General features: G+C 39.6%; 2 protein-coding genes across 4 annotated transcripts; one reads left to right on the top strand and one right to left on the bottom strand.

The window, feature by feature from the left end:
• Window positions 1–155: 155 nt before the first annotated feature.
• LOC126619151 (cyclin-dependent kinase C-2-like) lies at window positions 156–9224 on the bottom strand. Of its 3 annotated transcripts, XM_050287428.1 has the most exons (14): window positions 9058–9224; window positions 8781–8972; window positions 8552–8697; window positions 6744–6825; window positions 6513–6603; window positions 6371–6400; window positions 6050–6159; window positions 5887–5959; window positions 5681–5801; window positions 4885–5002; window positions 1850–1989; window positions 1676–1733; window positions 1288–1358; window positions 156–1149 (listed from the first exon to the last, which is right to left on the bottom strand). In XM_050287428.1, the coding sequence occupies exons 3-14, from the start codon at window positions 8659–8661 to the stop codon at window positions 603–605; spliced, it is 1551 nt and encodes a 516-aa protein (XP_050143385.1). In that variant the 5' UTR covers window positions 8662–8697; window positions 8781–8972; window positions 9058–9224; the 3' UTR covers window positions 156–602. The 3 variants fall into 3 exon arrangements, with proteins under 3 accessions (XP_050143385.1, XP_050143384.1, XP_050143387.1); XM_050287427.1 differs by having other exon boundaries at window positions 8781–9215; XM_050287430.1 differs by having other exon boundaries at window positions 8817–9215.
• A 5730-nt stretch (window positions 9225–14954) lies between these two features.
• Window positions 14955–27014, top strand: LOC126618433 (uncharacterized). The gene is made up of 2 exons (XM_050286506.1): window positions 14955–15594; window positions 26481–27014. The coding sequence occupies exons 1-2, from the start codon at window positions 14957–14959 to the stop codon at window positions 26737–26739; spliced, it is 897 nt and encodes a 298-aa protein (XP_050142463.1). The 5' UTR covers window positions 14955–14956; the 3' UTR covers window positions 26740–27014.
• Window positions 27015–27658: the final 644 nt, after the last annotated feature.

Here is a 27658-nt window from a genome sequence, read left to right as displayed (position 1 = left end):
ACTAATTGTATATATCTTATGACGTATTAGATTCTCAAGTCCTCGTGGCTAGCGAGTACGCTATAGGGGCGAGTCTTGCTAGCGATTCTCTTGGCACCCGAAAGTTGAACACATCCCTAATTAAAAGAAAGAAGGGAATACTAATAACATTGGACTAAATTATTAAACGATACTATTATTTGTATGTCTTTGCAATAAATTGTCTCATAATTTTGTCCGAAAATTCAAAAGTATCGTACATGGTCACAGCTTCCAGATTAAATTAGAGCCAAAACTGTATGAAAAGCTTAAACTTTAAACCACACAGCAAGCACTCCTGCAGACTCTGCCTAAGTACAACCTAACCTCGGATGGTATGCATAACTCAAACACAACTCATACGGCATCTTCCCGCTTTTCTGCATATTTTCTAACTAGGTAACAGATTAACGGGTACATGTTTGAACGTAAAGCTGGTTTGAGAATGTTTTGCATACGAATCAATCACATCCCGTAGAAATTATTTAGCAGTGGTTCAATGATGCTTCTCTTCCCACCCTTCGAATCACACTTGCTAAACCGTCGAGCTCGGATCCCTTCTCTTGTACCAAGGAGGTGCATATTTACTGCTGCCAACCATACTGTTGATTGCGGTTTCCACCCATCATGTTTGAGCCCCGACCTGCTGCAGAGCCACCATAGGGACCATTCTGAGGATAGTTTGGGCCACCAACTCCATAACCACTGCCTCCACCCCGAGGACCTGCACCAGGTATGCCACTAGAACCATATGGTGCTCCCCGCCCTTGTGCAGGATATGGGCCACTGCTGTACCCACCTCCGCCACCTTGAGCACCCCGACTTGGATGGTTGTATCCACCACCAGGGTTCCCACCAGGTGGGTATCTACTTGGCCCTCCGGAAGGCCCGCGAGGCTTACCATAATGGTGGCTAGGTCCTGTAGCAACCGGGGGCTGAGAACCATGGATAGGTTGGTTAGGTCCAGGCCGCATTTGGGAATGTGCTTGGCCAGATTGCTGAATCGGTGGGAGGCGGGTATGCTGCTGAGGGTGCTGCAGTTTCTGACGTTTTGCATTCTCTTCATGTTGCCGTTGCTGCTGGCGCTTTTTCTTTGTCTGGAACTCGTGTGATGATTCATATTTTGGTAGACTGAGCCAAAAAATTGTTGCAGTCAAAACAAAAACAAAAGATGATGTAAAACATGTGACTATTAAAAATCTAAATATAAAGAACAAAAAAACATAAAACTAAGCAAAAAGAAATTTGTTGCCGGTACAAGGAACCAACCTCTTAGGATCACAAGGTAACGGATCAGTCCAGAAATACTCGGCATCAAGAGCATCCTTAGCTGATATTCTCTATTATTAATAATCACAAAAACAACAAAACGATAAACAGTCAGTCAGAAGCCCGTGTAAATACAATAGCATTAAACATACTGGTACAGTAGGCAACAATTATCCTTCCTCACAATGCCAACCCAACTTATATTACCATTGCTACAAGGGGTAAGTCAAAAGGAATAGCATTTTCCGTGGATTAACTCGATAAAAGACAACAGATGACTTGAAAGTTGTAAATGATATAATCTGAGAAATATGTCAGTGAGTAATCTATGCATGCATATTTTCATGCACAATTAGGAAGGAGGACAATATCCTCTGAAAGTATGTACCTGAGAAGGATCAAGTGTCAGCATTTTCTCCAACAACTCCAAAGCATGACGGTCAAAACTATACAGCAAACAAAGAAAAGATAAGCTATGATATACACAAGCCAAAAGCTGCCAAAGACCCACGGGCATGCTTATGATGGAACATTTGAAAACTCTAGTAGGTAAACCACTTACTGTCTGAAAACATCCCTGAGACGTTTCTTCAGTGGCCTCGTGGGCTTGAAGTTGTTATACCATGGAATCTTTGAAACTCCGGGCCAGTTGACCTCATCTGGAGCTCCACACAGCTCAAAAATCTTATTTAATTGCTCTGGCTACAAGGATTACAAATAAAAAAAAGGATTCCATTGTTGAAAATATTTTTGCAGATATTTGTTGAAAATATTTTTGCAGATATTAAAAGTTTAGGTTGGAAAGTTATATACCTTTTACATGTGCATGTTAAACAATAACATACGCACAAGAGCAATATCACAAAAGAGTGGAACCGAGGTGGAGTCATAATAGTCAAAGATCAAACTGGATCAGGACATTGCCAAACTTACTAGTTCAAATTCTAGGTTAGGGTTAGAGACCAAACTAGAATAATCTCTTGAGCCAGAGTTCGGGATATGCTCCACTTCTGTTTCAACGGTAGCCAAACATAGGATGGGTTATTAAGGACTTGAGTAGGATTATTAAGGACTCAAGTAGAAACAAACAACTATAAGTTTCTAGTGGACCACTGCATGGCAATGACAAAATGAAGTCCTGTTTGAAAAAGAACTTGGCAGAGAGCCCCAAATTGTAAATGACCAAGGCTATTAGGTAAAAATCTGGTCAAAATACCCTAAGAGGAGACATTTCTGTATTTCAATTTTTTCTCGGAGTGCTATATTCAAATTACTTAACTTATATTCATTTCCAACACCAGGATACATAAAGGGACTGAGGGTTCCTGTAACTTGTGAATCTCGAGTTGAGACCCTATGAGAAATTTGAGGAATCTGTTAAGTGGTGGGTGTGTACTGGTACTGGGCCTGTAAGAAAACTGGCGAGTTTCTAATGACTTTGGGATAACTTGTAAAACCTTAATTTGATTGAGTGACCAAAACCTAATAGAAAGGCTGATGTGGACGTAGGGAAGTTACCGACCAATGTAAAAATATTTGTGCTTTTTTGTTGTTAAATTTAATGTTGTATTCCAATTTTGTAGAAATCAGTGACCCGCATTTTTATTTTTATTTTTTGGAAAAGAGACGAATTATTAAAAAAGAACGGAAGGTGGTGGTCAAGAAGACCACACAAAGCCATGCGAAACAGACAAGCAAAAACAAAGAAGGGGCCGAGAGCCGTCTCTCACCCAAAACCCAGACTCTAGCAAACCCTCTCTCCTATAGGCCAAACTAACATAAGCCTGCCGGTCTCTCCATATATTAAGAGAACAAGGGGCCCCTGAATTAAACGGTGACTGAAGCACAAAGAACGGAACCAAAAACAAACTTCATCCCTTAACTCCCCTACCCCCCGAAACAGCCACGGCCAAATCAGTACCTCAACTGAATGTCAGATGACTGGAAATGAATCCTGACTGACCAAATGACTTGTAGACATGTTAACAGAAGTAAAAGTTAAAACACTAGAACTTGAACACACTAACTATAACTACTTCTTTGGTCCAACCCACAGTCATTATGAAACCATACTACATTAAACACTGCAGGGCCAATTCAAAATGCTTCTAATACCTACTGCACAAAATAAGAATTAATCATTAACTTTTTAGCTGTAAACTTGGTACTATTGTGCTTAAGGTAAATACTAGGCTTCCACACTTGAAAGTGGTGATTCTGGTGAGTTTTCATAGAAGGGCAATGAAGAATTGGATAATCATAAAGTAGATCATTTCTTCAATGTGATGAAAAGATAACATGCATGATGCATGGAATTTGTTTAGTTTGTGCTAAATGCTAAACATCCAAAGTGTGTATCAACGAATGAAGATTAACCAACAGTACTCAATGTGAACAAAAGCATAACTGTGCAAGCATAAAATACATACTTAAACTTTCTGTACAATAAAGAACAAAATATAAAACTCACCAGGATTCCCAAAGTAACTAAATTGATATATCAAAAAATTTAAGAAATGATATGTCAAAAAAAAAAAGGAAAATACTAGTATGATAGTACCTACATAAGACACACAGCAAAGAGAAGGTAAGAAATGCATCTTCTATGGTAAACCAAAAAGAACAAAGTAGTTTGACCTTTCAAGGTCAAGCAGTCAACACCGGAAAGCATGAACACTATAATGCTTTCTTATTAGAATAAAACCATTATCAGCGGATAAAGTAAAAGAACATAAAATAAAAAGACCAAGAGGATGGCAAAATAATGAAATGACACAAAGAACCACATCATCTTAAGCCGTAAACCATATGTTATGCATTATAAATGAACTTCACCAAAGAAAAGTTTAATTAATTTACTCAAAACTTATGGCCCCTTTATGACAAATAAACTTCATATAAAATATTTATTTGTTTGAGTCAAAACCTTTGAACCACAGACAAAAGAAAAAAATGTTCCAAAACCCTTCTTATCTTTCAAACTCTACTAAAACAATCTTATTGACTGTACATGTTTGATGAGAGCTTCTTGCATAAAAGCACATAGAAATCCATACTTCTAAACTCAATTTGTGTATGCATAAACGTTGAAATACTTAGTACTATTTTTTTCTCTTTCTAAGCTTATCCCATTATGTACAAGATGTATTGACAATTGCAAACCGTAACTACGCACCAAAGATACATGGAAAACCAACAAAAACTACTTTACAGCAGAATTCCAATCATAAAGTGTAGCCTGAAACAAAATGCCTAAATTCTGAAGAAAGCGATGCCGAAAGGGAAGCTTACAAGCCAACTGTATCCCATTGAAGATCCATCTCCTCATCCCTTGTTCCCTTAAAACTAGTTTTAAATCCAAACTTCCAAACCACTCCCACAACATTGCTTTGGCTTCCATATTGTAGGATACTAAAGGCCTATTGTTTGGTATCCTTCTTGGACCCAATTTTTTGTTTTTGAAACTAATGAGTACTAAATGATTTAGCTACATTCATCATTTTTGAAAATCCAAGGATACCAAACAGCCCCTAAGCTGTCATATAAATTTATACAAGAAAGCAAGTAAAACCACCCTATAACAGAAAATGTTATTACCTCATCTTTCCCGGGAAAAATTGGCTTGCCATGTAGAAGCTCAGCAAAGATGCACCCAACGGACCACATATCTACAGCTGGACCATACTTTGTAGCTCCAAGAAGCAACTCTGGAGGTCTGTTCAAACAAAACATATCACAAATTATTTGCTTGTATAAAATCTTATAGAGGAATAAAACAGAATAAAGTGCTCCTGTTGGGAGAGACATATACAAAGAAGAGAACAAGCAAAAAAGAGAGAAGTAGATATAAAATCTATGAAAACCAAAAGCTCTTAAAAGAATACCATAATCCAAACAGAACTCACATCAATGGAAAAAGAGACCAAACAGAAATTGACTCAAATTATGCGTAGTATCATGATCCTCAAAGGTCCGAGCATCCCTCTACCCCCATAAACACACCACAACACAATAAAGAATTGCCTTCACATCCATAATTGCAATGCTTACCAATAAGACCAGTCAACACTCCAGCTGATCCACAAAAGAATTAAGCATCAACTAAACAACACCGGACAACTAAAAGAGAAAATTTACCATAACTCCATCAAAACAGAAAACAGTGAAATAAAACATGGTCGACCACTCACAAATACCTTTATACACATACAACAGATATCTAAAATAATGATACTTCTTGTAAGAAGGTTATCGTAAGTTCAGATGTTTCATAAAAAGCAGGCTATCAATTCAGATCTATAGATAGGTTGCAGAAACCAATGCAAACTTCACGAGATGAGAGAAAATAATACAGTTAAAAGAGAACCTCCATTTAAGGGAATTAGATATCCACCTGTACCAAAGAGTAATAACACGATTTGTAAGATTGGCATTGTGATCATTTGAAAATGAGCGGGCAAGCCCAAAATCTGCAAGCTTCAGATTGCCTTCATTGTCTATAAGTAGATTAGAGCCTGCGCAAAAAATATAAAACATAATGTTGGGCTCATAATACTAACAAAGTTGAAATGATGACAGAAGAATTGCTTATATAATAACCTTTAATATCTCGGTGAAGTACTTGATTCACATGACAATAGTGAAGCCCGGTCAAAAGTTGTTTCATGTAGCACTGTAAGACAGAAAAGGTGAAAAAAGATAAGGCTTCAAACCTCAAATAGTCGGTGATTAAGTGACTTGCAAGTCTTGCTGTTTGTGATACCTTAATCTGGGCGACTGAAAATCTCATCCCAGGTCGATCAGCTAGACCTGTCAAATCATGGTCCATGTATTCAAAGACCATATAGATGCCACCTTTATACTTATTACCATCTGAAATTCCATCAAAAACAGATTAAGTTAGAAATTCTCTTGATATCAAACAAGAACAAAATCAACCGAAAAAATACAGGTTGATCAAGTCAGCACTTGATAAGCCAAACCATTTAAGTCTGAAAAAAATGCCAGTGTTTAACAAACTTTAAACCAATGAAGATGAAGATAGACATAATAGGCTAATAAGACACAAAAATAGATTACTTGCCTGGTCTACCTTGCTCGTCCTTCTCTGGACCTGCAAAACCATCCCTGATTAATTGATATCTAAGGGAAAGTATAAGATGCAAGAAACTGCTTCTGGTAACAGACACTATGTAAAAATCTCAAGAGACATAAATATCTAATACCTGGGGATGTCACGATCTCTTTCAAATTGATGACATTATCATGGTGAAGCTTCTTAAGAATCTTGATTTCCCGTATGGCAGTTATGGGGAACTGGACAGGAAACATTTCAGAGGAGTATGCATATTAAATAACTATACTGATCATTCTGGTTTGCGTCATGTATTAGAAATCCAGTTCCTCAAGAAAAATTAAACAACTAAGGTATAAGTGAAGGAAAAAGCATGACATACCCCCTCCCTCTCATTGTCCATCCGAATTTTCTTCAAAGCGACGATTTCTCCCGTCTTTATTTCTCTAGCCATGTAAACTTGGCTGCAATTATAAAGCAGTTACTATGACAGCATCAGCAACCACAGGGTAAAAATACCAAAAAGAGAAAGCTCTTAACTTCGATGGAGAACTAAAAAATTTGGCAGTAAAAAATGTTATAGAAAACAAAAAGGTTCCCTTATGAAAGTTTCATTAATAATCAACAAACGAATAAACACATATAGTGATGATTTACAACAGTATGACCAATGAAGTTATCACCCAACAACTAAGAGCTAACATAACACCTGAAATATCATTAAAGTAGAACCTGACAGTCATGAACAAGCTCAAACCACTGAGTCTTGTAATTTTAAGAGAAGGAAGGAAACAGGGATCTTGTATTGTTTGTGAAGTTCAACATAAGAAGACTTTGGTGCTGCTATTATCAAACTCGCTAAAAATATCTGACCTGATTATCTCATCACAGAAGTAAAACAAAAGGTATGCACCGATTAAACATGCGTGACAAATATACACAATTTATCTTAGATGGTATTTGAATTAACGTATCATTACGGCATTTTCGTTCTTTATTATCACTTCTGTTACGTGAAGAACCACACTCGTTCTCTCTGTGTCAGTGATTTTATCCTTGAACCACTGTCAATATTATCATGTTTGTTTACATACACCGTATATTGATGTATAGAAATTACAATGCATCTCCTTTGGAAAAGGTTCTTTAGAGGATTATATGTAGTATGTACATTCAACTGGTCTCTTAACTAGAGAGAGAGGAAGGGCAGGTCACGGTGCCATATGCTCAACATTCAAGGTGATCTTAAACAAATTTTAAAGTTAAGCATTCAGCTCATTTTTTATGCACTGGCTACATTTAAGTTTCCTTTCAGAAGAGGCTTTATAATATCATAGTAACAGAGGTACTATAGGAAAAGCTACATACACTTTGGTAGGAAAAGATTTCTTAACCCAAAAGTTGAAATAGGAAAGATTTTGTAATTTTGGGCCACTGTTCTATTCATGTAAAATTATATACTGGTAAACAACATTTCAGTACACTTATGTGTTGAGGTAAACACAAAAGAAAAAACTTCAGTGCTAAACCGAGAGCTTTACTATGTCTGTTGTGGAAACAACACAAATCAAATATCTAATGCCCTGTAGATTTTGAATAGCGATGTCTTCTACAACTTAGTGAATAAAAAAATAAGACAGACACAAGAAATCAAGATGCTTTCCGAATGAAAATATCGGTGTGTGTCCAAATGTTGATCTTTCTTTTACCAAGGCATTGGGATGTCAATACCTATTGGCCCTTGTATGGTGACTAAAGCACACAGTGCCTTGTTAGTGATGTATGAGGTATAATTAGCACAATGAACAAATTGTGGTAATGCTTTATCAGCAGACTCGCTAATCAATAGATGTATTTCGCACATTCATCAAGACATTGCAGTAGCAAGTTGATAACAAAAAACAACTATTTCAGTTCCCTCGTGAGGGTCAAAGTACAATAACAACTCTGTTTAAATATTTGTTGTCGATAATCAATATCCATATGAGACCTACAAAAAAATGGAGCAAATTGCAATATTAACTTTTACAATTAAAGTTCACTGACCAAACATCAAATTATCTGTCAAAACATCAAACCAGAAACAACAGAATCAGAGACGCCACAAACTATAGCCAAAAACTGACACTACTGAAAACAAATTAATACAACTGAAAATTGGAGTATCGAGATGCATGGAATTGAACTAACCCATAGGTTCCCTCTCCAATTTGTTCCAGTTTCTCGAAGCAGTCGACGCTTCTGGAACCCCATGAAGGGACCTCGTTGAGGTTGAGCTGCCCAGGGGCCGCTATCGCCATTGTTCCTTTCTTCTACTTCAGTAACTGATTATATCTCTAACCAAACAAGGGGCATCATCAGAACCCAATAGACAAAATTGAACATACACAACGAAATTTCCCAAATTTACTGCTAATACCTGAAGGATAGCACCGGGATAATCCAAGAACCCTACCAAATTCGATTGGTGCTTGTCCACACCTCCACTCTCTTCTTCTTTGAAGGGCTATGGACTCCAAGAATGCAGCACCAAGAATTTTGCAGAATAACTTTTGAATTGATAATCCTTCGTTTCAATCAGCTTTTCGGGAAAGCAAATCCGATTCGCAGACTGAAATTCAGAAAGATAAAGATAACCCAATTGAAGAAGAAACAAAAGGAGACGACCCGCTTGGTTCAAGGTACGTGCCGCTCACCGGAGCAAGGGCCGATCGAGGTCTGCGATTTGAGAGAAAAAACCCTAGCTTTAGCTTCAAGGGCCACAGAGCGAAGGGCGGAAGCTTTTCAACTAGGGAAAGCGTAAACGAGAGAGAGAGTGCGAAAGATTTATGTTGGGTTCGGTTTCGGACAGTCTCAGTTTTTTTAGGGGAATTGATAAGAAAAAAAATAGGTACCCGTCATTTCTAGTGGGGATTCAATTTAGATTCAGTTTAGTGATATTTCTCTTTATTTGTTAATAAGAGTTCTTAAATTTTATTCTCATCAAAGGAGAATTTGAAACACATTATTATTACCCTATTGTAAGACTAAGTTCACCGTCTCCCTTTATTGTAGATAATATCGTTTATTGTTAAGAGATTACGTTTGGTTTGGTATTGATTGGTACTATTATTGAAATCAAATCAAACTAAATTGGTTTTAATTGGTTTGATTCAGTTTGACTCAATCGATTTAAGTCTATTCAACACTTAAATAAAAAACATTAAACATTTTACGAGTTATAATCTTTTAAACGTCAACACATCTCATGCATTCTAATTTGATTGAAACATTATGTTTTTCGAGATAGAAAAAGTTCGCAAAGTAAAATAAAAATAAGTTACAATTAAATAAAATCTCATGTTAGTAAATTATTTTTTATTAACTACAAACTCACATAAGCATAAAATACATATAGATATAGACAGATTGTATCAAGAGCACTCGACTATTTTTTTTATAACACTCATTATATTGCTTCGGCTTATGTTGGTATTGGGTGACATGTGCGCAACATTGTTTGATGGATGATAACAAACCTATTAAATATTCGACAAAATAGCTTAATGAATAAGCTAAATATATTTTTTTTACGCGCTTCGCTCTCAGTTTCTATTAAAACCCTTAGGGGGCATTTGTTTGCCCTCACTAAGTGGTTTTGGACTAGATTGGACTAACAATTAGTCCAATCCAGTGTTTGTTTTGTACTAGGATTATCTTTAATGAGACTAAGAGGGACTCGCACGGACAAACTCCTTCACTAGAAGTTCTTGGCCAGACCCCCCGCCCCGATACCCATGGGATTGCTAAGACCTCGTCAACTCCGTCCTCAGTCCTCATCGTGCTCTTATCTCTCTTGCTCTTTGTTCTCTTGAGCACCGACAGCCACCATCATACCACAACTCGCCAACTCCAGCAAGACCATACCACCAACCCACCACCACTTTCTCCCTCTCTCCTCACCCTGAACCCAGAATTTCGAACTGAGGAAGATCCCGCTCTTACCGTTGTCTGTCCAACTCTAGCCGTCCTCCGATCCACCTCCGAGGAAGATCTCGCACTCGCCGTCCTCGATTCAATACCGTCGAGGAGTTATGTAGGTTAATTTATTTCATTTCCTGTATTTTTATTTTTATTTTTTGGTTCAATTTCAAACTCGTGATGCAACTTTAAAAAAGGGCTGCAAAGCCTTGACCCGCAGCTCCAACACCGTCCCCCTTATCCAACCCCACCAGCTTGTTAATCAGGTTTGTGTTAATGGGTTTGATAAAATTACTTGGCTTGATTTGTGATTTTGGCTTTGTTTTTTGCTACTTAGTTTCCTTGTTGTCACTTTTGAAAGAGTCTATGGTTTGATTTTGACCATAATCCATCACCATCGCCTTACCTTTCTAGAAGTGGATAACCCCAATTAAAGTCCTTAAATAAGTTACTCAGACCACAGTATATCACTGGTCAATTGAAGGTCATTGAATAAGTTATTTGAGTATTGTGCAATCATACTTGTTCAGGTTTTTGTCACGTGGAAACATCACAAATCTATGGTATCAATCTGCTTATTGTGTTAAACTTTTGGTCTTTATTTGTTTTCCTTGTATGAATGAATCTGAAAATTCTTTTGAATGTAGCCAAGATGGAATGTTTGGGGTTGTGATGTTGGTCTCCATATGTGGAGGAAATTGGTGTGTTTTGGCGTTTGGTCTTCAATGGTCAAGTATTTTGGGATCAATTTTGTGGAGTAACTCAGACTGTGAAGATTTTTGTTTGACAAGAAAAATGATGAATTGCAGCACTACTGTTTCACATTTTTTTTTTTTGTACAAGGAAAGTTATCTTAGCTATGAGTTTGACTATTGTAGTTGATATGGTTATGATAGCATGCCAAGCATTCTTTGGATATGGGACATGTCACATATGCCATCTTGAACTCGTTGCTATCTTGGTACATAAGGGTGCGTTTGGTACGTGGGACGGGACGGGACGGAACGGGACGATGCGTTCCGTCCCGCGTTTGGTGCGCCAAAAATGGGTGGAACAGGCTGTTCCACGGGACAGATTTTGGGTGTTTTTGCTTTCCACCTCCCCCCTGGAACGGGTTTGTTCCACGTCTGTGGAACACAATGTTTTACCATTTTAAGACAAATATACCCCATGTATTTTTCAAAAATTACACCTTCGTTCCGTCCCGTCCCGTCCCGTCCCGTCTGCGTACCAAACGCACCCTAAATATCTTATTCGTGCAACAGTTTGGGTCCTACGTGCACTCGTCCTATTTTTTGCGCAGGAAGTTCTCGTTTGTACATGTGTACTCCTAGTGTTGCCTACAGCGTGAGCATCTCGCCCCAACCACAATTTAGCATACTTGATCTAAAATGGAATTGAGTTGGAAGTTGTCTCCTTTGAAGGATAAAGAGTTGTTTTGCTGCGCTTCTGGTGCAGTTCTTGAATTGAGTAAATATAGCTCGGATGATTGAGGCAGTTAGTTATTTTCCAGAGTTATTGTAAAAAATTGTAGAATGTACAATTATGCAGTTACCTTGCTTTGCTATGTACTATGTTAATGTAAATGTAGTATTGGGATCTTTCATTTGTTCTAGTTGGAACATCCAACAGTTTGATTAAATTGGTGACCTTTCCCTCTCTCATTTGTTTTTCCTTTCATTGGATTAGCACTAGTGCACATGGAAGTGACTAACTGACTTGCTCCGTTGTGAGGGAAGATATTTTAATTGCTTAGTTTAATATACAAATGGAATGCATAAATTGTTCATGATCTCTTCCCTTTGCATATTGTTACTAGTTTTCTTCAAACTAGTTGGAGCAAGCCAATTTACGTGCTAGGAATCCAAATGTAGCAATGATCAATGCGCATCTATCCATTTGTCATTGTGCCTTGCATCATTGTGGTCTTGGGATTGAATGCAATTTTCACGGTACGGACTGAAATTGGCTTATACATACAAGAGCAATTCCAAGTAATTATTTCACAATTGAGTAAAAAATTGAACTTGTTAGACATCAATTTTCATTCTACTCAAATACAAGTATTTACCAACACCTTTAACTTTAATCTACATCTTTAAACCAAAGGTGAATAATTAAGAAAAGCATCCTGAACCCTGTCGATTGTTGGGAGAACACTTTGTTATATTGATGTTTGGAATAATGCTACTCTTTAATCATGTATTTTCGTTTTTGTATTTTTATTGAGTCTCACTCTCATCCAATATTATTAATTTTAATAATATCTTTAATAAAAAAGAAATTAAAATAGAACAATAATGTAATCATAGTCTGAGCAAACACCAAATTGATGAAAGTACTGTTTTCATTATCCTGCTTTTTAGTCCAACACTGCACAAAACGTTTCACTAAGTTAGTCCAGCTTAGTCTAGTCTAAGCTAGTCCAGCTTAATCCCTGAAGTTAGTACAGTCTAAGACAGTCCGGTGCAACAAACGCACCCTTAGACCTTTAGGATCCTCCAATGTCGAATCGTGAATACACCACTGTCATCCCCACTATGTTTTTTGGTGTGGTAATCTCGATTTTTGGGTTGGGACGCCCAATTGCAAGGGTAACTTGGTAAGGCAATAACTTAGGGCCCTCAATCTCAGGGGCCTCAAATTTATGTCCTAGATATAAATATCAAAAATCTAAGTGACACCATGTAGCATTTCACATCGACCAACGGAGAAGGGGGATGTATCTTATATGTACATGTCCACCTTTTATAGCACAAGGCATTTTGGGAGCTCGTTGGCTTCGGGTTTCATCGGAACTCCGAAGTTAAGTGAGTTCGCGAGAAAGCAATCCCATGATGGATGATCCACTGGGAAGTTCTCGTGTGAGTTCCCAGAAACAAAACCGTGAAGACGTGGTCGGAGCCCAAAACGGATACTATCGTGCTACCCGAGATGTAGTGGGTACTCGAGCCGGGATGTGACACACCATAATTGAGTTGTGAATGCAATGGAGATGGTCAGCCTCTTTTTTCTTGTGTGCAGTTTTATACTCGGAGTTGCACTTTAGTCAGTTGTTTTTTACTCTTTTTCAAATTTACTCCATATAGAATTAATGACCCTCCAATAACAAATAACAAAGATCAACAAAATCATAAAAAAGGGTTGGATAGAAAAAACACATATCATATTTTGCCTTCCTCTTCAACTTATAAAGTAGTAAAACCTAAATATTTATTTTTAAGGACAAATTGGTGGTTTCGTCACGACGGTCCATTATTTCAAAGATCGAGAAGACTCACAAAAACATTTCAGTCTCTTCTAACCACTATCGTGAAATTCACAAGCACCTGAAAGATTGTGATTTAACTATCACATGGTCTTGAAGATTATAATTTGAGGTAATCAAAATTGTGAATTTATATTTTATTTTTCAATAATTTATTATTGAAACATTGTTGATTCTAATTTTCGTGATTGTGATGTTGATTCTAAGAACAACAAAATAGAGTCAATTGACGCTATTAAATTTATTACATTCGTCAATAAGGTTTTATTGTTTTTTACTCCCTTGAAATCTTTAGCTTATTGTTGATCATTAATGATCTAGAGCACGATTTAATGATAAACTAATGATTGTTTAAAAAACTTTATAAATGTAAAACAGATTGAAATGCCTAACAATTCAAGGTACCTTTTTTAGCGGCTCACCTCCGACTTCCAAAATCTCATGATCCAAATATAAAGACGGTCGCTATGAATAATTATGAGATTTCAAACTTAGAAGATTATTGTTAAGAATTGAAGCTTGAAGCCTCTTGCCGTATCTGTTGTAAATTTTTTTCATTTATTTGTCATAGGGATAGAGTTGATTTGGAAAGAAAGGCAGAGAGGGGCAGGAAATTCAAAAGGAGAAACGGGGAAAGAAGAGGTTGGAGGCTGTGAGCTCTTCCTTTTCTTTTTTTTTCTTTTTTTTAAAAATATATATATATATATATATTTTTTGAAATGATCCGTTGATGACTTCGTCCTGTTAGTTTTCTTAGATCATCTCCAATGGTTGGACTAAAAGCCAAATATTTAGCCCGAAAAATTTAGCTTTTAGCCCAGAAACATTTTTTTTGTTCCAACCGTTCTAGCCTAAAATTTTAGCCCGAGATTATTAAAGAATGAACTTAGGCTTTTTTTTTGTTAAATTATTTATTTTTTAAAATAAATATATAGATTATCGTAAATTAATTTTATAAACATTTTAATCTAAAAAAATTTAAATTTCGATAAATATTGAAAATTTTAAATTTCGATATATGGGCTAAAATTTGGAGGGAATTTGGCATTGGTTTAACATTTAGCATTTAACCCAAATTTTTCCCTTGGGTTGGATTGGGTTTGGGAGAAAATTTTGGGAGGTAATTTGACTTTTAGCCACTATCTTGTATATCACTAGCGTACGAAATCAAACTAAAACATGCTGTATAGAATATGAGGCTGAAATTTGTTCCAAGTATGGGACCATTGGTTTCCTTTTTTGCTTTATCTTTTTTTTTTTAAAGAAAAACTAACGAAAAATGAAAAAAAAAACTTTAATTTTAATAAAAAATGAATAAAAATGTAATAAATAGTAAAATAAACCGTTCGTTAAACCACCATTTTTTTATGCCTTTTAGGGCCAGAAGTTGTTTCCGACTCTCTCAAACACACGCACAGCCAAACAACCCTTGCCCCCCTCTCCCCCACATCCCTCCTCCCATGGCTGCCTCTGGTTCCAAGACTCATGCTCCCTCTTGCTACAAACCTCCCAAGAACCCCATAACCCTCAATCCTATCCCTGAAACCCTAATCCCTAACCCTTCTACCTCTACAATCCCTCCTATCCCACCCTTCCAAGAAGAAATCGCCCTCTCACGCGCCTCCCACATCACGCGCGAACAGCTCCTCCGCCGCCGTTCCTACCTCCTCAAGCAACTCATCAAATGCTATAAAGCCCACTACTGGGCCCTCATGGAGGATCTCAGGATTTGGTACAGGGAGTACTGGTGGAAGTACGGCGTCAGCCCTTACAAAGAAGAGTACAGGAGCGAGAGAGACGCCGCTGGGGTTGCTGAAGGAACTGATGAGAACAATAACAACAACAATGGCGGTCCTGCGGCCGACTTCGATTCGAAAAAGAAACTGCAATGCGCTTTTAAAGAGTGCAAGACGAAGGCCATGGCAATGACGAGCTTTTGTCACCTCCATATTCTTTCGGATTCGAAGCAGAAGCTCTATAAGCCCTGTAGTTATGTTATTAAGAGGTAATTTTCTCTGTCTTGTGTAAAGTTTGAGTTTTTGGTGTAATTCTGTGATGGGTGTTTGTTAATTTGTGAGAATGCTTCTGGGTTGGTCATCTGTTGATTGAAAAGACAGATATTTGTGCAGTAGAATGTTTAGATACATTTCGATTCTAATTTGCGCTACCAATTTTTGAATTCAATTAGGGTTTTTATGAGGGTAGCCTTTCGTCGAATTATATGAGTGTGTTACTGTGTTTGTTTGTGATGGATTTGGTGGAATAGTCTTAAATTTCTGTTTAGGAACTGGTTATGCTACTAATTTTGATTTTTTTTTTCTTCCGTTTTCCGTGTTCAGCTTCTAATTTGTTTCTGTTTTCCTGACAAATAATATCGTCAGAAGAATGTTATAGTTACGAACTTACGAAAGAAGGATGTGGATTTGATTTATATTGTACTTGAGTGTTGCCTTTTCTGATATTAAGTGCAGCTTTAATAACAATCATTCTTGTTTTCTGGATTAGTTTGTTTGTATAGAGAAAATCAAATTGAAAATCTATCTTTTTTGGCCTGCCATTGGAATTGTACAGTTTTTACTTGAGTGGTTGTGATTATATGTTTTTGTATCTTTTGTTTCTGAATATCTGTTGGAACTTAGGGCGAAAAATTCTTGTTGTTGACGAAAGTCACTTCAACAATAGACCTAACAACTTATTATCTTGTCTCTGGAAAGAAAAATGTGAGGTATGGAGCATTTTCAGGAAAAACTTGATAAAACCATAGTCTTTATAGAACTTTTAATTTTCAATTTGTGATTAAGACCTCAGGGAACTCCGCCTATGTCTTACATGGCCGGTCCCAAGCCCGGATAAAGGAGGAGGGGGAGGGCGTCAGGTAGTCGACAGCCGGCACTCCATGATCACGTCGAATCCTTATGAAAATGAATCCAGAACAAAATTGCGCTAAAGCTAGGGCGTCACCCGTAAGTGGCGCGCTGTGTGGCCCGAGCACAGTGATAAGTGAGCAAGGGTCGCTGTATCTCCATCGGCACCCGGATGCAGTGTTAAATGAGCAAGGGGGCCATAGAAACTTCTTTTCGAACGACTCCACTCAAAGTTGTTTGGGAGCATATGCTCCTATCAACTTTACCCGGGACACACAAAAGAAGTACTTTGATCCTATTAGACGGGGGAGGGTGAAGAAGCTAGGACAGAAGGGTAGAGTTCAAGAGAGCAAAATGCGTTTAGGAACGTGGAATATAGGAACCTTAACGGGAAAATCTATGGAAGTAGTGGAAGTTATGGTGAGGAGAAGGATAAATATTATGTGCCTACAAGAAACTAAGTGGGTTGGTAGTAAGGCAAAGGATCTAGAAAACTCAGGGTTTAAACTTTGGTATTCGGGCACAAATAGAACGAGAAACGGTGTTGGCATCATCGTGGACAAGACCTTGGTACAAGATGTTGTAGATGTCAAGAGGGTAGGAGATAGAATCATGGCAATCAAGATTGTAATAGGACAAGAACTTATCAATGTGATTAGTGCGTACGCACCTCAAGTAGGGTTGGATACGAGTTCGAAGGAGAAATTTTGGGAAGATCTTGGAGACTTGGTGCAAGGAATTGCTCAGACGGAGAAGTTATTTATAGGAGGAGATTTAAATGGACACGTGGGCAGGGAGACAGGCAACTATGGAGGTTTTCATGGTGGCCATGGTTTTGGGGAGAGAAACGAGGATGGGGAAGCTATCTTGGATTTTGCAATGGCATATGATCTCTTCTTAGCCAACACCTTCTTTAAGAAGAGAGAAGAACATGTGATCACCTACAAGAGTGGGTCGTCAAAAACACAAATAGATTTTCTTCTAATGAGGAAAGGGGATCGTATAACTTGTAAGGATTGCAAAGTTATACCAGGAGAGAGCGTGGCTAATCAACATCGCTTGTTGGTGATGGATGTACATATCAAAAGAGTAAGACAAAAGAACAAGACTTGGAAGTGCCCAAGAACTAGATGGTGGAATCTAAAAGAAGAAAAACAAGCCATTTTCAAAGAGAAGGTAATCACCCAATGTGTGTGGGATAGAGAGGGGGAAGCTAGCCAAATGTGGGATTCCATGGCTAGTTGTATCCGAAAAGTAGCAAAAGAGGTATTAGGAGAGTCCAAGGGCTTTGCCCCACACCAAAAGGAATCTTGGTGGTGGAATGAGGAGGTACAAACAAAGGTGAAGGCTAAGAAGGAATGTTGTAAAGCCTTATACAAGGAGAGGACCGATGAAAATGGTGAAAGGTATAGAAAAGCGAAGCAAGAGGCGAAGAAAGCTGTCAGAGAAGCTAAGTTAGCGGCTTACGACGATATGTATAAACGACTAGATACCAAAGAAGGAGAGTTGGATATCTATAAACTAGCTAGAGCAAGGGAAAAGAAGACAAGGGACCTAAACCAAGTGAGGTGCATCAAGGATGAGGATGGAAAGGTTCTTGCTACAGAGAACGCGGTTAAAGACAGATGGAGAGGTTATTTTCATAATCTTTTCAATGAAGGACATGAAAGGAGTGCTTCTTTAGGGGAGTTGAGTAACTCAGAAGAGTGTAGAAACTACTCCTTTTATCGTCGAATCCGGAAGGAAGAAGTGGTTGTAGCTTTGAAGAAGATGAAGCATAGAAAAGCAATAGGCCCAGACGATATACCAATCGAAGTGTGGAAAGTTTTGGGAGAGACAGGTATAACATGGCTCACTGACCTTTTCAATAGGATTTTGAAAACGAAGAAGATGCCAAATGAGTGGCGAACGAGCACTTTGGTGCCTATCTACAAGAATAAGGGCGACGTACAAAATTGCATGAACTATAGGGGTATTAAGCTAATGAGTCATACAATGAAGCTCTGGGAGAGAGTCATTGAGCATAGATTGAGGCAAGAGACACGGGTTTCGGACAACCAATTCGGGTTCATGCCAGGGCGCTCAACCATGGAGGCAATCTATCTCTTACGAAGATTGATGGAAAGATATAGAGATGGGAAAAAGGATTTACACATGGTCTTTATAGATTTGGAAAAAGCGTATGATAGGGTCCCAAGAGACATTCTTTGGAGGATTTTAGAGAAGAAAGGAGTACGAGTAGCATATATCCAAGCTATAAAGGATATGTATGAAGGAGCAAAGACCGCCGTAAGAACTCATGAAGGACAAACCGAAAGCTTTCCCATAACTGTAGGATTACATCAAGGCTCATCCTTAAGTCCTTACCTTTTTGCGTTGGTAATGGATGAGTTAACAGGACATATTCAAGATGATATTCCTTGGTGTATGCTTTTCGCAGACGATATAGTGTTGATAGATGAAACTCAGGAAGGGGTAAATGCAAAGCTTAACCTTTGGAGAGAAGTGTTGGAATCTAAAGGTCTTCGCCTCAGCCGATCAAAGACAGAATATATGGAGTGCAAGTTCAGTGCAAATGGAGGCCAAAACGAGTTAGGGGTGAGGATCGGAGATCAAGAAATACCAAAGAGCGACCGTTTTCGTTACCTAGGATCTATCTTGCAAAAGAACGGAGAATTAGATGGAGATCTCAACCATAGAATACAAGCTGGATGGATGAAGTGGAAGAGTGCATCCGGCGTGTTGTGTGACCGCCGTATGCCACTGAAGCTCAAGGGAAAATTTTATAGGACGGCAATAAGGCCGGCAATGCTGTATGGCACAGAATGTTGGGCGGTGAAACATCAACACGTACACAAAATGGGTGTAGCGGAGATGAGGATGCTTCGTTGGATGTGTGGGCACACGAGAAAGGATAAGATTAGGAATGAGGATATCCGGGGTAAAGTAGGAGTAGCCGAAATTGAAGGAAAGATGAGAGAAAATCGGTTACGGTGGTTTGGACATGTGCAAAGAAGGCCTACTGACGCTCCGATTAGAAGATGCGACTATGGGACAGAGGTTCAGGGCCGAAGGGGTAGAGGAAGACCTAGGAAAACTTTGGAAGAGACTCTAAGAAAAGACTTAGAGTACTTGGATCTAACGAAGGACATGACACAGGATCGAGCACAATGGCGTTCTAAGATTCATATAGCCGATCCCACTCAGTGACTTGGATTTTCCAAGTCTCCAACCAAGAAGTTTTCCTCACTCGGGAAATTAAGGGAACACTACCCCAACCTACATGCTCCACTCAGAAAGCTTCAACATACAAGCTTCAACAAAAGAAAATTCAAAGAACTTAGCGAAGAAGGCTTTGGTGTATTTAACACAATACGTTGAAATGAAGGAAAGCTTATTTATTGATATCCCCGATAAGCTACAAATATGTACATATACATGAGTCAAAATAAACACACAAGAGGGAGCCTTCACAAAGGTTGCTTAGGAGAAGTCTCAGCAGTCGGTAGAGCCCCAGAAAGAGAAGGCACCGGAGGGGGATCATTTGGAGCCTCAGTACTGGACAGAACCCTAGAAGGAGGAGGCATCAGAGGTTGATCATTTGGAGCTTCATTACGCGGTACAGCCCCAGAAGACGAAGGCAATAAATGCCTTTGGAACAAACCCACAAATCTCTGATGATCAAGTAAAACCTGACCATCAGTTTCCTTCATCTGGTCAAGCTTCCTTTTCATGTTTGTAGCATAGTCATGTGCGAGCCGGTGCAACTGTTTATTCTCATGCTTGAGCCCTCTAATCTCCTGTTTGAGACTCATCACTTCAGCCGCCAATGATTCAACTTGGCGGGTTCGAGCAAATAGGCGTTGTGCCATATTAGACACAGAACCTGCACACTGAACACTGAGAGCCAGCGAATCCTTAACAGCTAACTCATCAGACCGTTTGGAAAGTAGTCTGTTATCTTTGGGAGTGAGAAGGTTCCTGGCCACCACCGCAGCGGTCATATCATTCTTCATCACGGAATCCCCAACGGTAAGAGGACCAGTTGGGGAGACGAAGGATGGGCGCCATATGTTGTCTGGAGAAGGCGGGGCTGCCTCTTCAACAAGGTTCAAGTCAAAACGACGGTCGGAGGGGCCAGACATTTTCAAAGGTGTTGAAGAGAGAAGAGGTCGGACAAATCAAGATCTTAGAAGTGCAAGAATGAAGCTTCTACTGGTGGAGATTCAAGTGTGCTTTGGAACTTAATGCCAGCCCCTATAAAAATCTGCACTCGACGGAGCTTCAGAAATCAAAGAGGCGCCTGCTCAGAAATCGAAGAGGCGTTTGCTTTCTCAAAAGCTGGGCTGCTTAGAGATCACGAGGGTTGATCTCAGAAATCGAAGAGCCGTTTGCTTTCTCAAAAGTTGGGCTGCTCAAAGACCACGAAGGCCGATCTCAGAAATCGAAGAGGCGCTCGCTTTCTCAAAAGCTGGGCTCCCTAGAGACCACGAGGGCCGATCTCAGAAATCGAAGAGGCACCTACTTTTCCAGCCTTGTCAGCACCTGTCACACGCACACTCAGCTTTGCGGAAATTATGGGCATTCTGTCAAAGACTTCTGGGGAAGTAGAAAACACATGAATCTTACTGTTCAATCACCCACTTCCCACACGCAACAATAGCTCATGGGTACCACAGATAACTTTGCCAAAGTTCTCTGCCAAAGTTGAGCACGTGAAGCTTGCAGCTCCCACTACATCGCTCTGACCAAGAAGGGTAAAAGAATAGCAAAGAAACAGCACTAACAAAGTTTAGACCCATAAATTTTGAAGGTCTAGCTACCATATTATTACCCACAAGGGTAAAGGAACAGTACCACTGCTGGATAATTGGAAAGTCCATGTATGTCAACCTCTGTGCTTCGTGGCAAGGTAGACTAGCAAACATGCCCAACCTTTACTCACATTCGAGAAAACACTCCCAATAAGATTGCTTGCTCCAAAATCGAAGAGGCACCGTCCTCCGAATCTAAAGAGCCAGACTCCCAACATGACTACTTTCTTAAAAATCGAAGAGAGGGTAAAGGAACAGTACCATTGCTGGATAATTGGAAAGTCCCTGTGTGTCAACCTCTGTGCTTCGTGGCAAGGTAGACTAGCAAACATGCCCAACCTTTACTCACATTCGAGAAAACACCCCCAACAAGATTGCTTGCTCCAAAATCGAAGAGGCACCGCCCTCCGAATCTCGAGAGCCACTCTCCCAACATGATTACTTTCTCAAAAATCGAAGAGACACTGCTCCCCGAATCTCGAGAGCCAGACCCCCAGCATGATTGCTTTCTCAAAAATCGGTGAGGCACCGTTCTCCGAATCAATCGAAGAGGCGCTCGCTTTCTCAAAAGCTGGGCTGCTCAGAGACCACGAGGGCCGATCTCAGAAATCAAAGAGGCACCTACTTTTCTAGCCTTGTCAGCACCTGTCACACGCACACTCAGCTTTGCAGAAATTATGGGCATTCTGTCGAAGACTTCTGGTGAAGTAGAAAGCACATGAATCTTACTGTTCAATCACCCACTTCCCACACGCAACAATAACTCATGGGTACCACAGATCACTTTGCCAAAGTTCTCTGCCAAAGTTGAGCACGTGAAGCTTGCAGCTCCCACTACATCGCTCTGACCAAGAAATGTAAAAGAATAGCAAAGAAACAGCACTAACAAAGTTTAGACACATAAATTTTGAAGGTCTAGCTACCATATTATTACCCACAATGGTAAAGGAACAGTACCACTGCTGGATAATTGGAAAGTCCCTGTGTGTCAACCTCTGTGCTTCGTGGCAAGGTAGACTAGCAAACATGCCCAACCTTTACTCACATTCGAGAAAACAGTCCCAACAAGATTGCTTGCTCCAAAATCGAAGAGGCACCGTCCTCCGAATCTCGAGAGCCAGACTCCCAACATGACTACTTTCTCAAAATCGAAGAGAGGGTAAAGGAACAGTACCATTGCTGGATAATTGGAAAGTCCCTATGTGTCAACCTTTGTGCTTCGTGGCAAGGTAGACTAGCAAACATGTCCAACCTTTACTCACATTCGAGACAACACTCCCAACAAGATTGCTTGCTCCAAAATCGAAGAGGCACCGCCCTCCGAATCTCGAGAGCCAGACTCCCAACATGATTACTTCCTCAAAAATCGAAGAGACACTGCTCTCCGAATCTCGAGAGTCAGGCCCCCAACATGATTGCTTTCTCAAAAATCGAAGAGGCATCGTTCTCCGAATCTCGAGAGCCAGATACCACAGACCACTTTTTCAAAGTGCTCTGACAGAGTTAAAACATGTGAAACTGGCAGCTCCCACTACCGTGCTATGACCAAGCAGGGTAAAGGAATAGCATTACTACTTGTTGTTAGGGAGACTCCTATATATGTCGACCTCCATCCCCAACGGACAGGCAGACCTGCAAAAATGCTCAACCCTTCATCATATCTGAGAGGGCACTCCCAACAAAGCCTTTCGAAATATTCAGCTTTCTTTCCCCCCGATAATACCTCTGCAAACAAGCTATACTAGAGCAAGAATATCTCATATCATCAGGGTTAAAAGCAAGAGTATCCCATATCATGCTTTTTCCCTGTTTTTTCTTTTGACCTTGTTTTTACCTGCAAGACAAGGAGAAAGAGAGCAATCAGTCAGCACTTGGAATCAAGCTTCCAGCCAGGAACTGACTGCCTGGAACCCCTTACCTGATTACTTACCTGGCATTGCTCTCGAGTACTCATCTTCAACATCTTATGTTTCCAGGGAAGATTCCGCATCTGCTTGAGGAACAGATAGGGCAAGTGCGAAGGATACAAGGAAGCATGTGGAGACAAGCGTAACAGCACACGTGCCGATACATCCATTACTCTGTCAAAAGCAAAAGTATCCCATATCAGCAGGGTGGAACGTACTCTAGATTTGATGGACTTGTTTTGACCCTCAAATTCTTCAGTCGGCCTTATACTCTGGAGGAAACCAGAAAACCCTCCAGCTCAGTTCAAGAATAAGCCTGTGGAAAGTTACTTCTTCAAAAGCAAAAGTATCTCATATCATCTCTTCTCATTTTTCTTCTCTTTATCCTTCATGCTGCTGCAAGATGGGGAGAAGGTGAACAATCAGTCGGAGCTCTGATTGCTTACCTTGTCTGTCACCTCTTTCAGCAGACCCCCTAGCTCGGCGACTTGGGGGACTCCTACTACATGGTTTGTATCGCGCTTGACCAAGCCTGAAACTACAAGTAAGCTTCAAGTGAAATTGATACATTACCTTGTGCATCTCCACCAGTTAAAGATACCACCCCTGGATGGAGGAAGAGTACTTCCAGAGAAGATGCCACATCTACCTATGAGACAGATAAGGCAAGTCAAGACGACACCACACTCTGATACTTAGAAGTTTCGTGATTACGAGATCATTCTCCCACAATATTTCCTAATGTCATTTGTACTAAATCATTCACTCGTACTCACTAAAGGAGAGCTTGAACCTATGTACTTGTGTAAACCCTTCACAATTAATGAGAACTCTTCTATTCCGTGGACGTAGCCAATCTGGGTGAACCACGTACATCTTGTGTTTGCTTTCCTATCTCTATCCATTTATATACTTATCCACACTAATGACCGGAGCAATCTAGCGAAGATCACAAAAAGCGACCGTTTTCGTTACCTATGATCTATCTTGCAAGAGAACGGAGAATTAGATGGAGATCTCAACCATAGAATACGAGCTGGATGGAAAGAGTGCATCCGGCGTGTTGTGTGACCGTCGTAGGCCACTGAAGCTCAAGGGAAAATTTTATAGGACGGCAATAAGGCCAGCGATGTTGTATGGCAGAGAATGTTGGGTGGTGAAGCATCAACACGTACACAAAATGGGTGTAGCGGAGATGAGGATGCTTCGTGGGATGTGTGGGCACACGAGAAAGGATAAGATTGGGAATGAGGATATCCGAGGTACAGTAGGAGTAGCCGAAATTGTAGGAAAGATGAGAGAAAATCGGCTCTGGTGATTTGGACATGTGCAAAGAAGGCCGACTGACGCTCCGGTTCGAAGATGTGACTACGGGACAGAGGTTCAGGGCCGAAGGGGTAGAGGAAGACCTAGGAAAACTTTGGAAGAGACTCTAAGAAAAGACTTAGAGTACTTGGATCTAACGGAGGATATGACACAAAACCGAGCGCAATGGCGTTCTAGGATTCATATAGCCGACCCCACTTAGTGGGAAAAGGCTTTGTTGTTGTTGTTGTTGTTGATTAAGACCTCAGGGAATCATATTTTATTCATAGCAAGTTTCGAGACAAAACCGGTGAAAACTTTCTTGTGGGTCCTCGGTGATTATTTAGGATATCCTACAGTAAGAGGAACTTGTTTCCTTGGAATAGAGAGTATAAGCAGGATTCTCAAATGTTTTACAGACTCATGGGAAGAAATTAGTAAACAAGGAGGGCAAGGCTTTTAATTCATGAGGGAATTATAGTTAGGGAATGAAATAAGGAGGTTAAGCAATTGGGGAACGAGGAGGCGGAGGAGAAACCCAAGTAGCTGAATGCACTAAGGAATGGGATTGCTTAGTTTTGAAAGGAGGAGCGGAAGGAAAAAGGACAAAATTGTAATGGCAAAGGACACCAAATTTTAGTATCATAAATACGTCTTTGTAACAAAGTTTTAGCAGAAACAACACTTATATGGCTCATATTGAACTAATTTGAATGGCACTTGCATGAGGAGCTTGGGGGTCTTCTCCTCAAGTACACAAAGTGGAAATACTTTATGCAACCCTTTCACTGTAATAGGATAGGATACATAATGTGATCAATATAACTAAGAAAACAACTTAGTCCAGGATTCGTTGTTGTTGGTTCTTCATGTTTCTAACAAAGCCCAATATATCCTGTATAGGCATGTTACATGATGGTCTGTGTTGCTTTTCCTTTAGAAAACAACAGGTAGGTAACTATTGTGCCTTCCTGCCCTGCATGTAAAGTGCATGTGGGACCGTTCGATGGAGGAACGTGGGCTGCTTTTGCAATGGTTGATTAGCTGCTGGTCAAGAACAATAACTTATGACAGGGAGAATGGCTTGTTCACAAAGGACTGCTGATAGAATTGCAACAATTACATAGTAGCGGTTTCAAAATGGGATTTAATACCAATAGTTGCTAGGGCACAACTGTTTTTAAATTGGCCGATGTAAGACAAGGTGAGAAACACAGATAAAGTAGGGAGCATAGGGAGAAGAAGTAAAGCAAAGCTAAAATTCAAATCTCCTTTACAGTAATTCATTTTGATTTGGTGGGAGCTTTGTGCTGATTATTTCTTAGTGCTTGTTGAGCTTTTGTTCTAGGTTTTCCTCTCATGGTCTAGAAGAAAAAAAAAAAAAGGGCACCGAGGGGAAACATTTTGTTTTAACCTTTTGCATCACTTCTGCATTAGCAGAGTTGGGACCATTAGTTGTGATTTTGAATGTGTCAAATTTCTCGTGCACTGGAATTGTAGCATTATCATATAATGTTTCAAGTAGGTGGACAGATGTTTAATTACATATAAGAACTAGTAGGTGCTACTTCTTGCTGCTATAACTCTCGTCTCCTCCATTTAGCCTGGGATTTCATTCTGATCCAAACCCAATAAAGGACAGGAGTAGATTAAAGTAATCCCAATTGATTGTGCATCTTTGATGTGAACTTATTCTAATCAAGATCATCTAAGTTTTGGTGCCCCGTATAAGGGTGCATGTTCGTTCCTGGTACTGGGATATTTTCGTTTTAGGAAACAAGGAATCTCCTTCGTAGCTGTCCCACGATAGTTCGTTTCAGACTAGTATGCTTATGATACACCAACCGTTTGTTGGCCAACTTTGTTCTTTTCTTTTTGTCGTTTTATTTTTTGTATGTTCATAGCAGGGATTGATTTTTCAACTGAGAATATCGTTAATTGGTATGGAAATGTTTGAACATTTAACTGACAGATTTGTTAATTTGATTGGCTGATATCTAGTGCTCAGGCAATAACCTGCGGGAAGCCAATACTAAGATCTACTGTCCCTTCTCTTTGTACTTCTCACTTCCAAATGAATCAGAAGAATATCAGGAAGGCCTTGAAGAAAGCAGGCCTTAATAATACCTTATCAAGTAAGTTTGCTCCAACTTTCCATGTCGTATTAGCAGAATGTGTAAGCCAAATTAAGGCCAAACGAAGAACAGCACAAAGGGCAAGGGGAAAAAAAGTTGCAGTTAAGGAAGAAAACGCCGACTGAGCGATCCTCTCCAGCCGGCAGGTGCACAAATCTTATGGCATATTGTTGAATTTGTAAATTGATTCAAAACCAGAAGTGAGGTGCCTTGGTCTCTCTCTCTCTCTCTCTCTCTCTCTCTCTCTCTCTCTCTCTCTCCCTCTCTCTCTGTGCCCAAAACTAGTATAAGCAAATGTGACAAATTTGATGTGAATTTTGAAAGCAATTTGGTTATGGTGAAAGAGGTATATTGTAGAATGATTAACCCAAGTACATAAACGAACTATTTTTCTTTTTCACTTTTATGCCCGCGTGGCGCCCATGTGACATACAAATAAGGAAAAGAAGGCCAATAGGATCCTCTCCGAATCCTTTTGGCGAGGATATTGAGAATTCGTGAATTATGTTCATTCATCGTATAACGTGTGTTCAGTTTTTGTCAGGTACTATTCGTGTTTAATTTTAAATAAAATATTTAAAATAATTTCTGATTGTAGGATGTACGATGAATGAACACGATTTACGAATTCCTATAATCCTCACAAAGAGGATCCGGATTAAAAAAAAATAGAGTCCCTCACTTGCCATGTCATACATTAAACCAGGGGCTAAGTGAATGTGGATTGAATGTGTAAGCCAGGGGCTAAGTGAACAGGAATAAAAAGCTAAATTCATTTATATGCCAAAACGTCGATTGAATGTGTCTCACATATGAAAAACATATGGAATTCGGCGTTTCACCTATGCTGGTGAGCACAAGGTCGAATCAGAGCGGCCGAGGCTCGAGTCATTCCCTTGCCCTCTACTTCACCGGTTCGAACCAACGATGACAAAACAATGCACACAATGTTCTACAAATGCCACAACGAAGTGTTACCGTTGCCTCGCCCGCTTTACTATTATAGTATCTATAATATTTCTTATTGTTTCAATAAAATATTTT

This window comes from Malus sylvestris, chromosome 4, assembly GCF_916048215.2.
Source record: "Malus sylvestris chromosome 4, drMalSylv7.2, whole genome shotgun sequence".
Lineage (NCBI taxonomy): Eukaryota > Viridiplantae > Streptophyta > Magnoliopsida > Rosales > Rosaceae > Malus > Malus sylvestris.
Note: the sequence above shows the minus strand (reverse complement) of the source record. Positions and strands in the feature narration are given on the sequence as shown.

Excerpts from the sequence above, each read along its gene's own strand:
- LOC126619151 (XM_050287428.1), bottom strand. The coding sequence starts at position 8,661 with ATGGCGATAGCGGCCCCTGGGCAGCTCAACCTCAACGAGGTCCCTTCA. Across the intron at positions 5,960-6,049 it reads TTTCAGTCGCCCAGATTAAG|TGCTACATGAAACAACTTTT; the intron begins GTATCACAAACA and ends TCTGTCTTACAG. Across the intron at positions 5,003-5,680 it reads GTTATTACTCTTTGGTACAG|ACCTCCAGAGTTGCTTCTTG; the intron begins GTGGATATCTAA and ends TTGTTTGAACAG.
- LOC126618433 (XM_050286506.1), top strand. The coding sequence starts at position 14,957 with ATGCCTTTTAGGGCCAGAAGTTGTTTCCGACTCTCTCAAACACACGCA. Across the intron at positions 15,595-26,480 it reads TGTAGTTATGTTATTAAGAG|TGCTCAGGCAATAACCTGCG; the intron begins GTAATTTTCTCT and ends GCTGATATCTAG.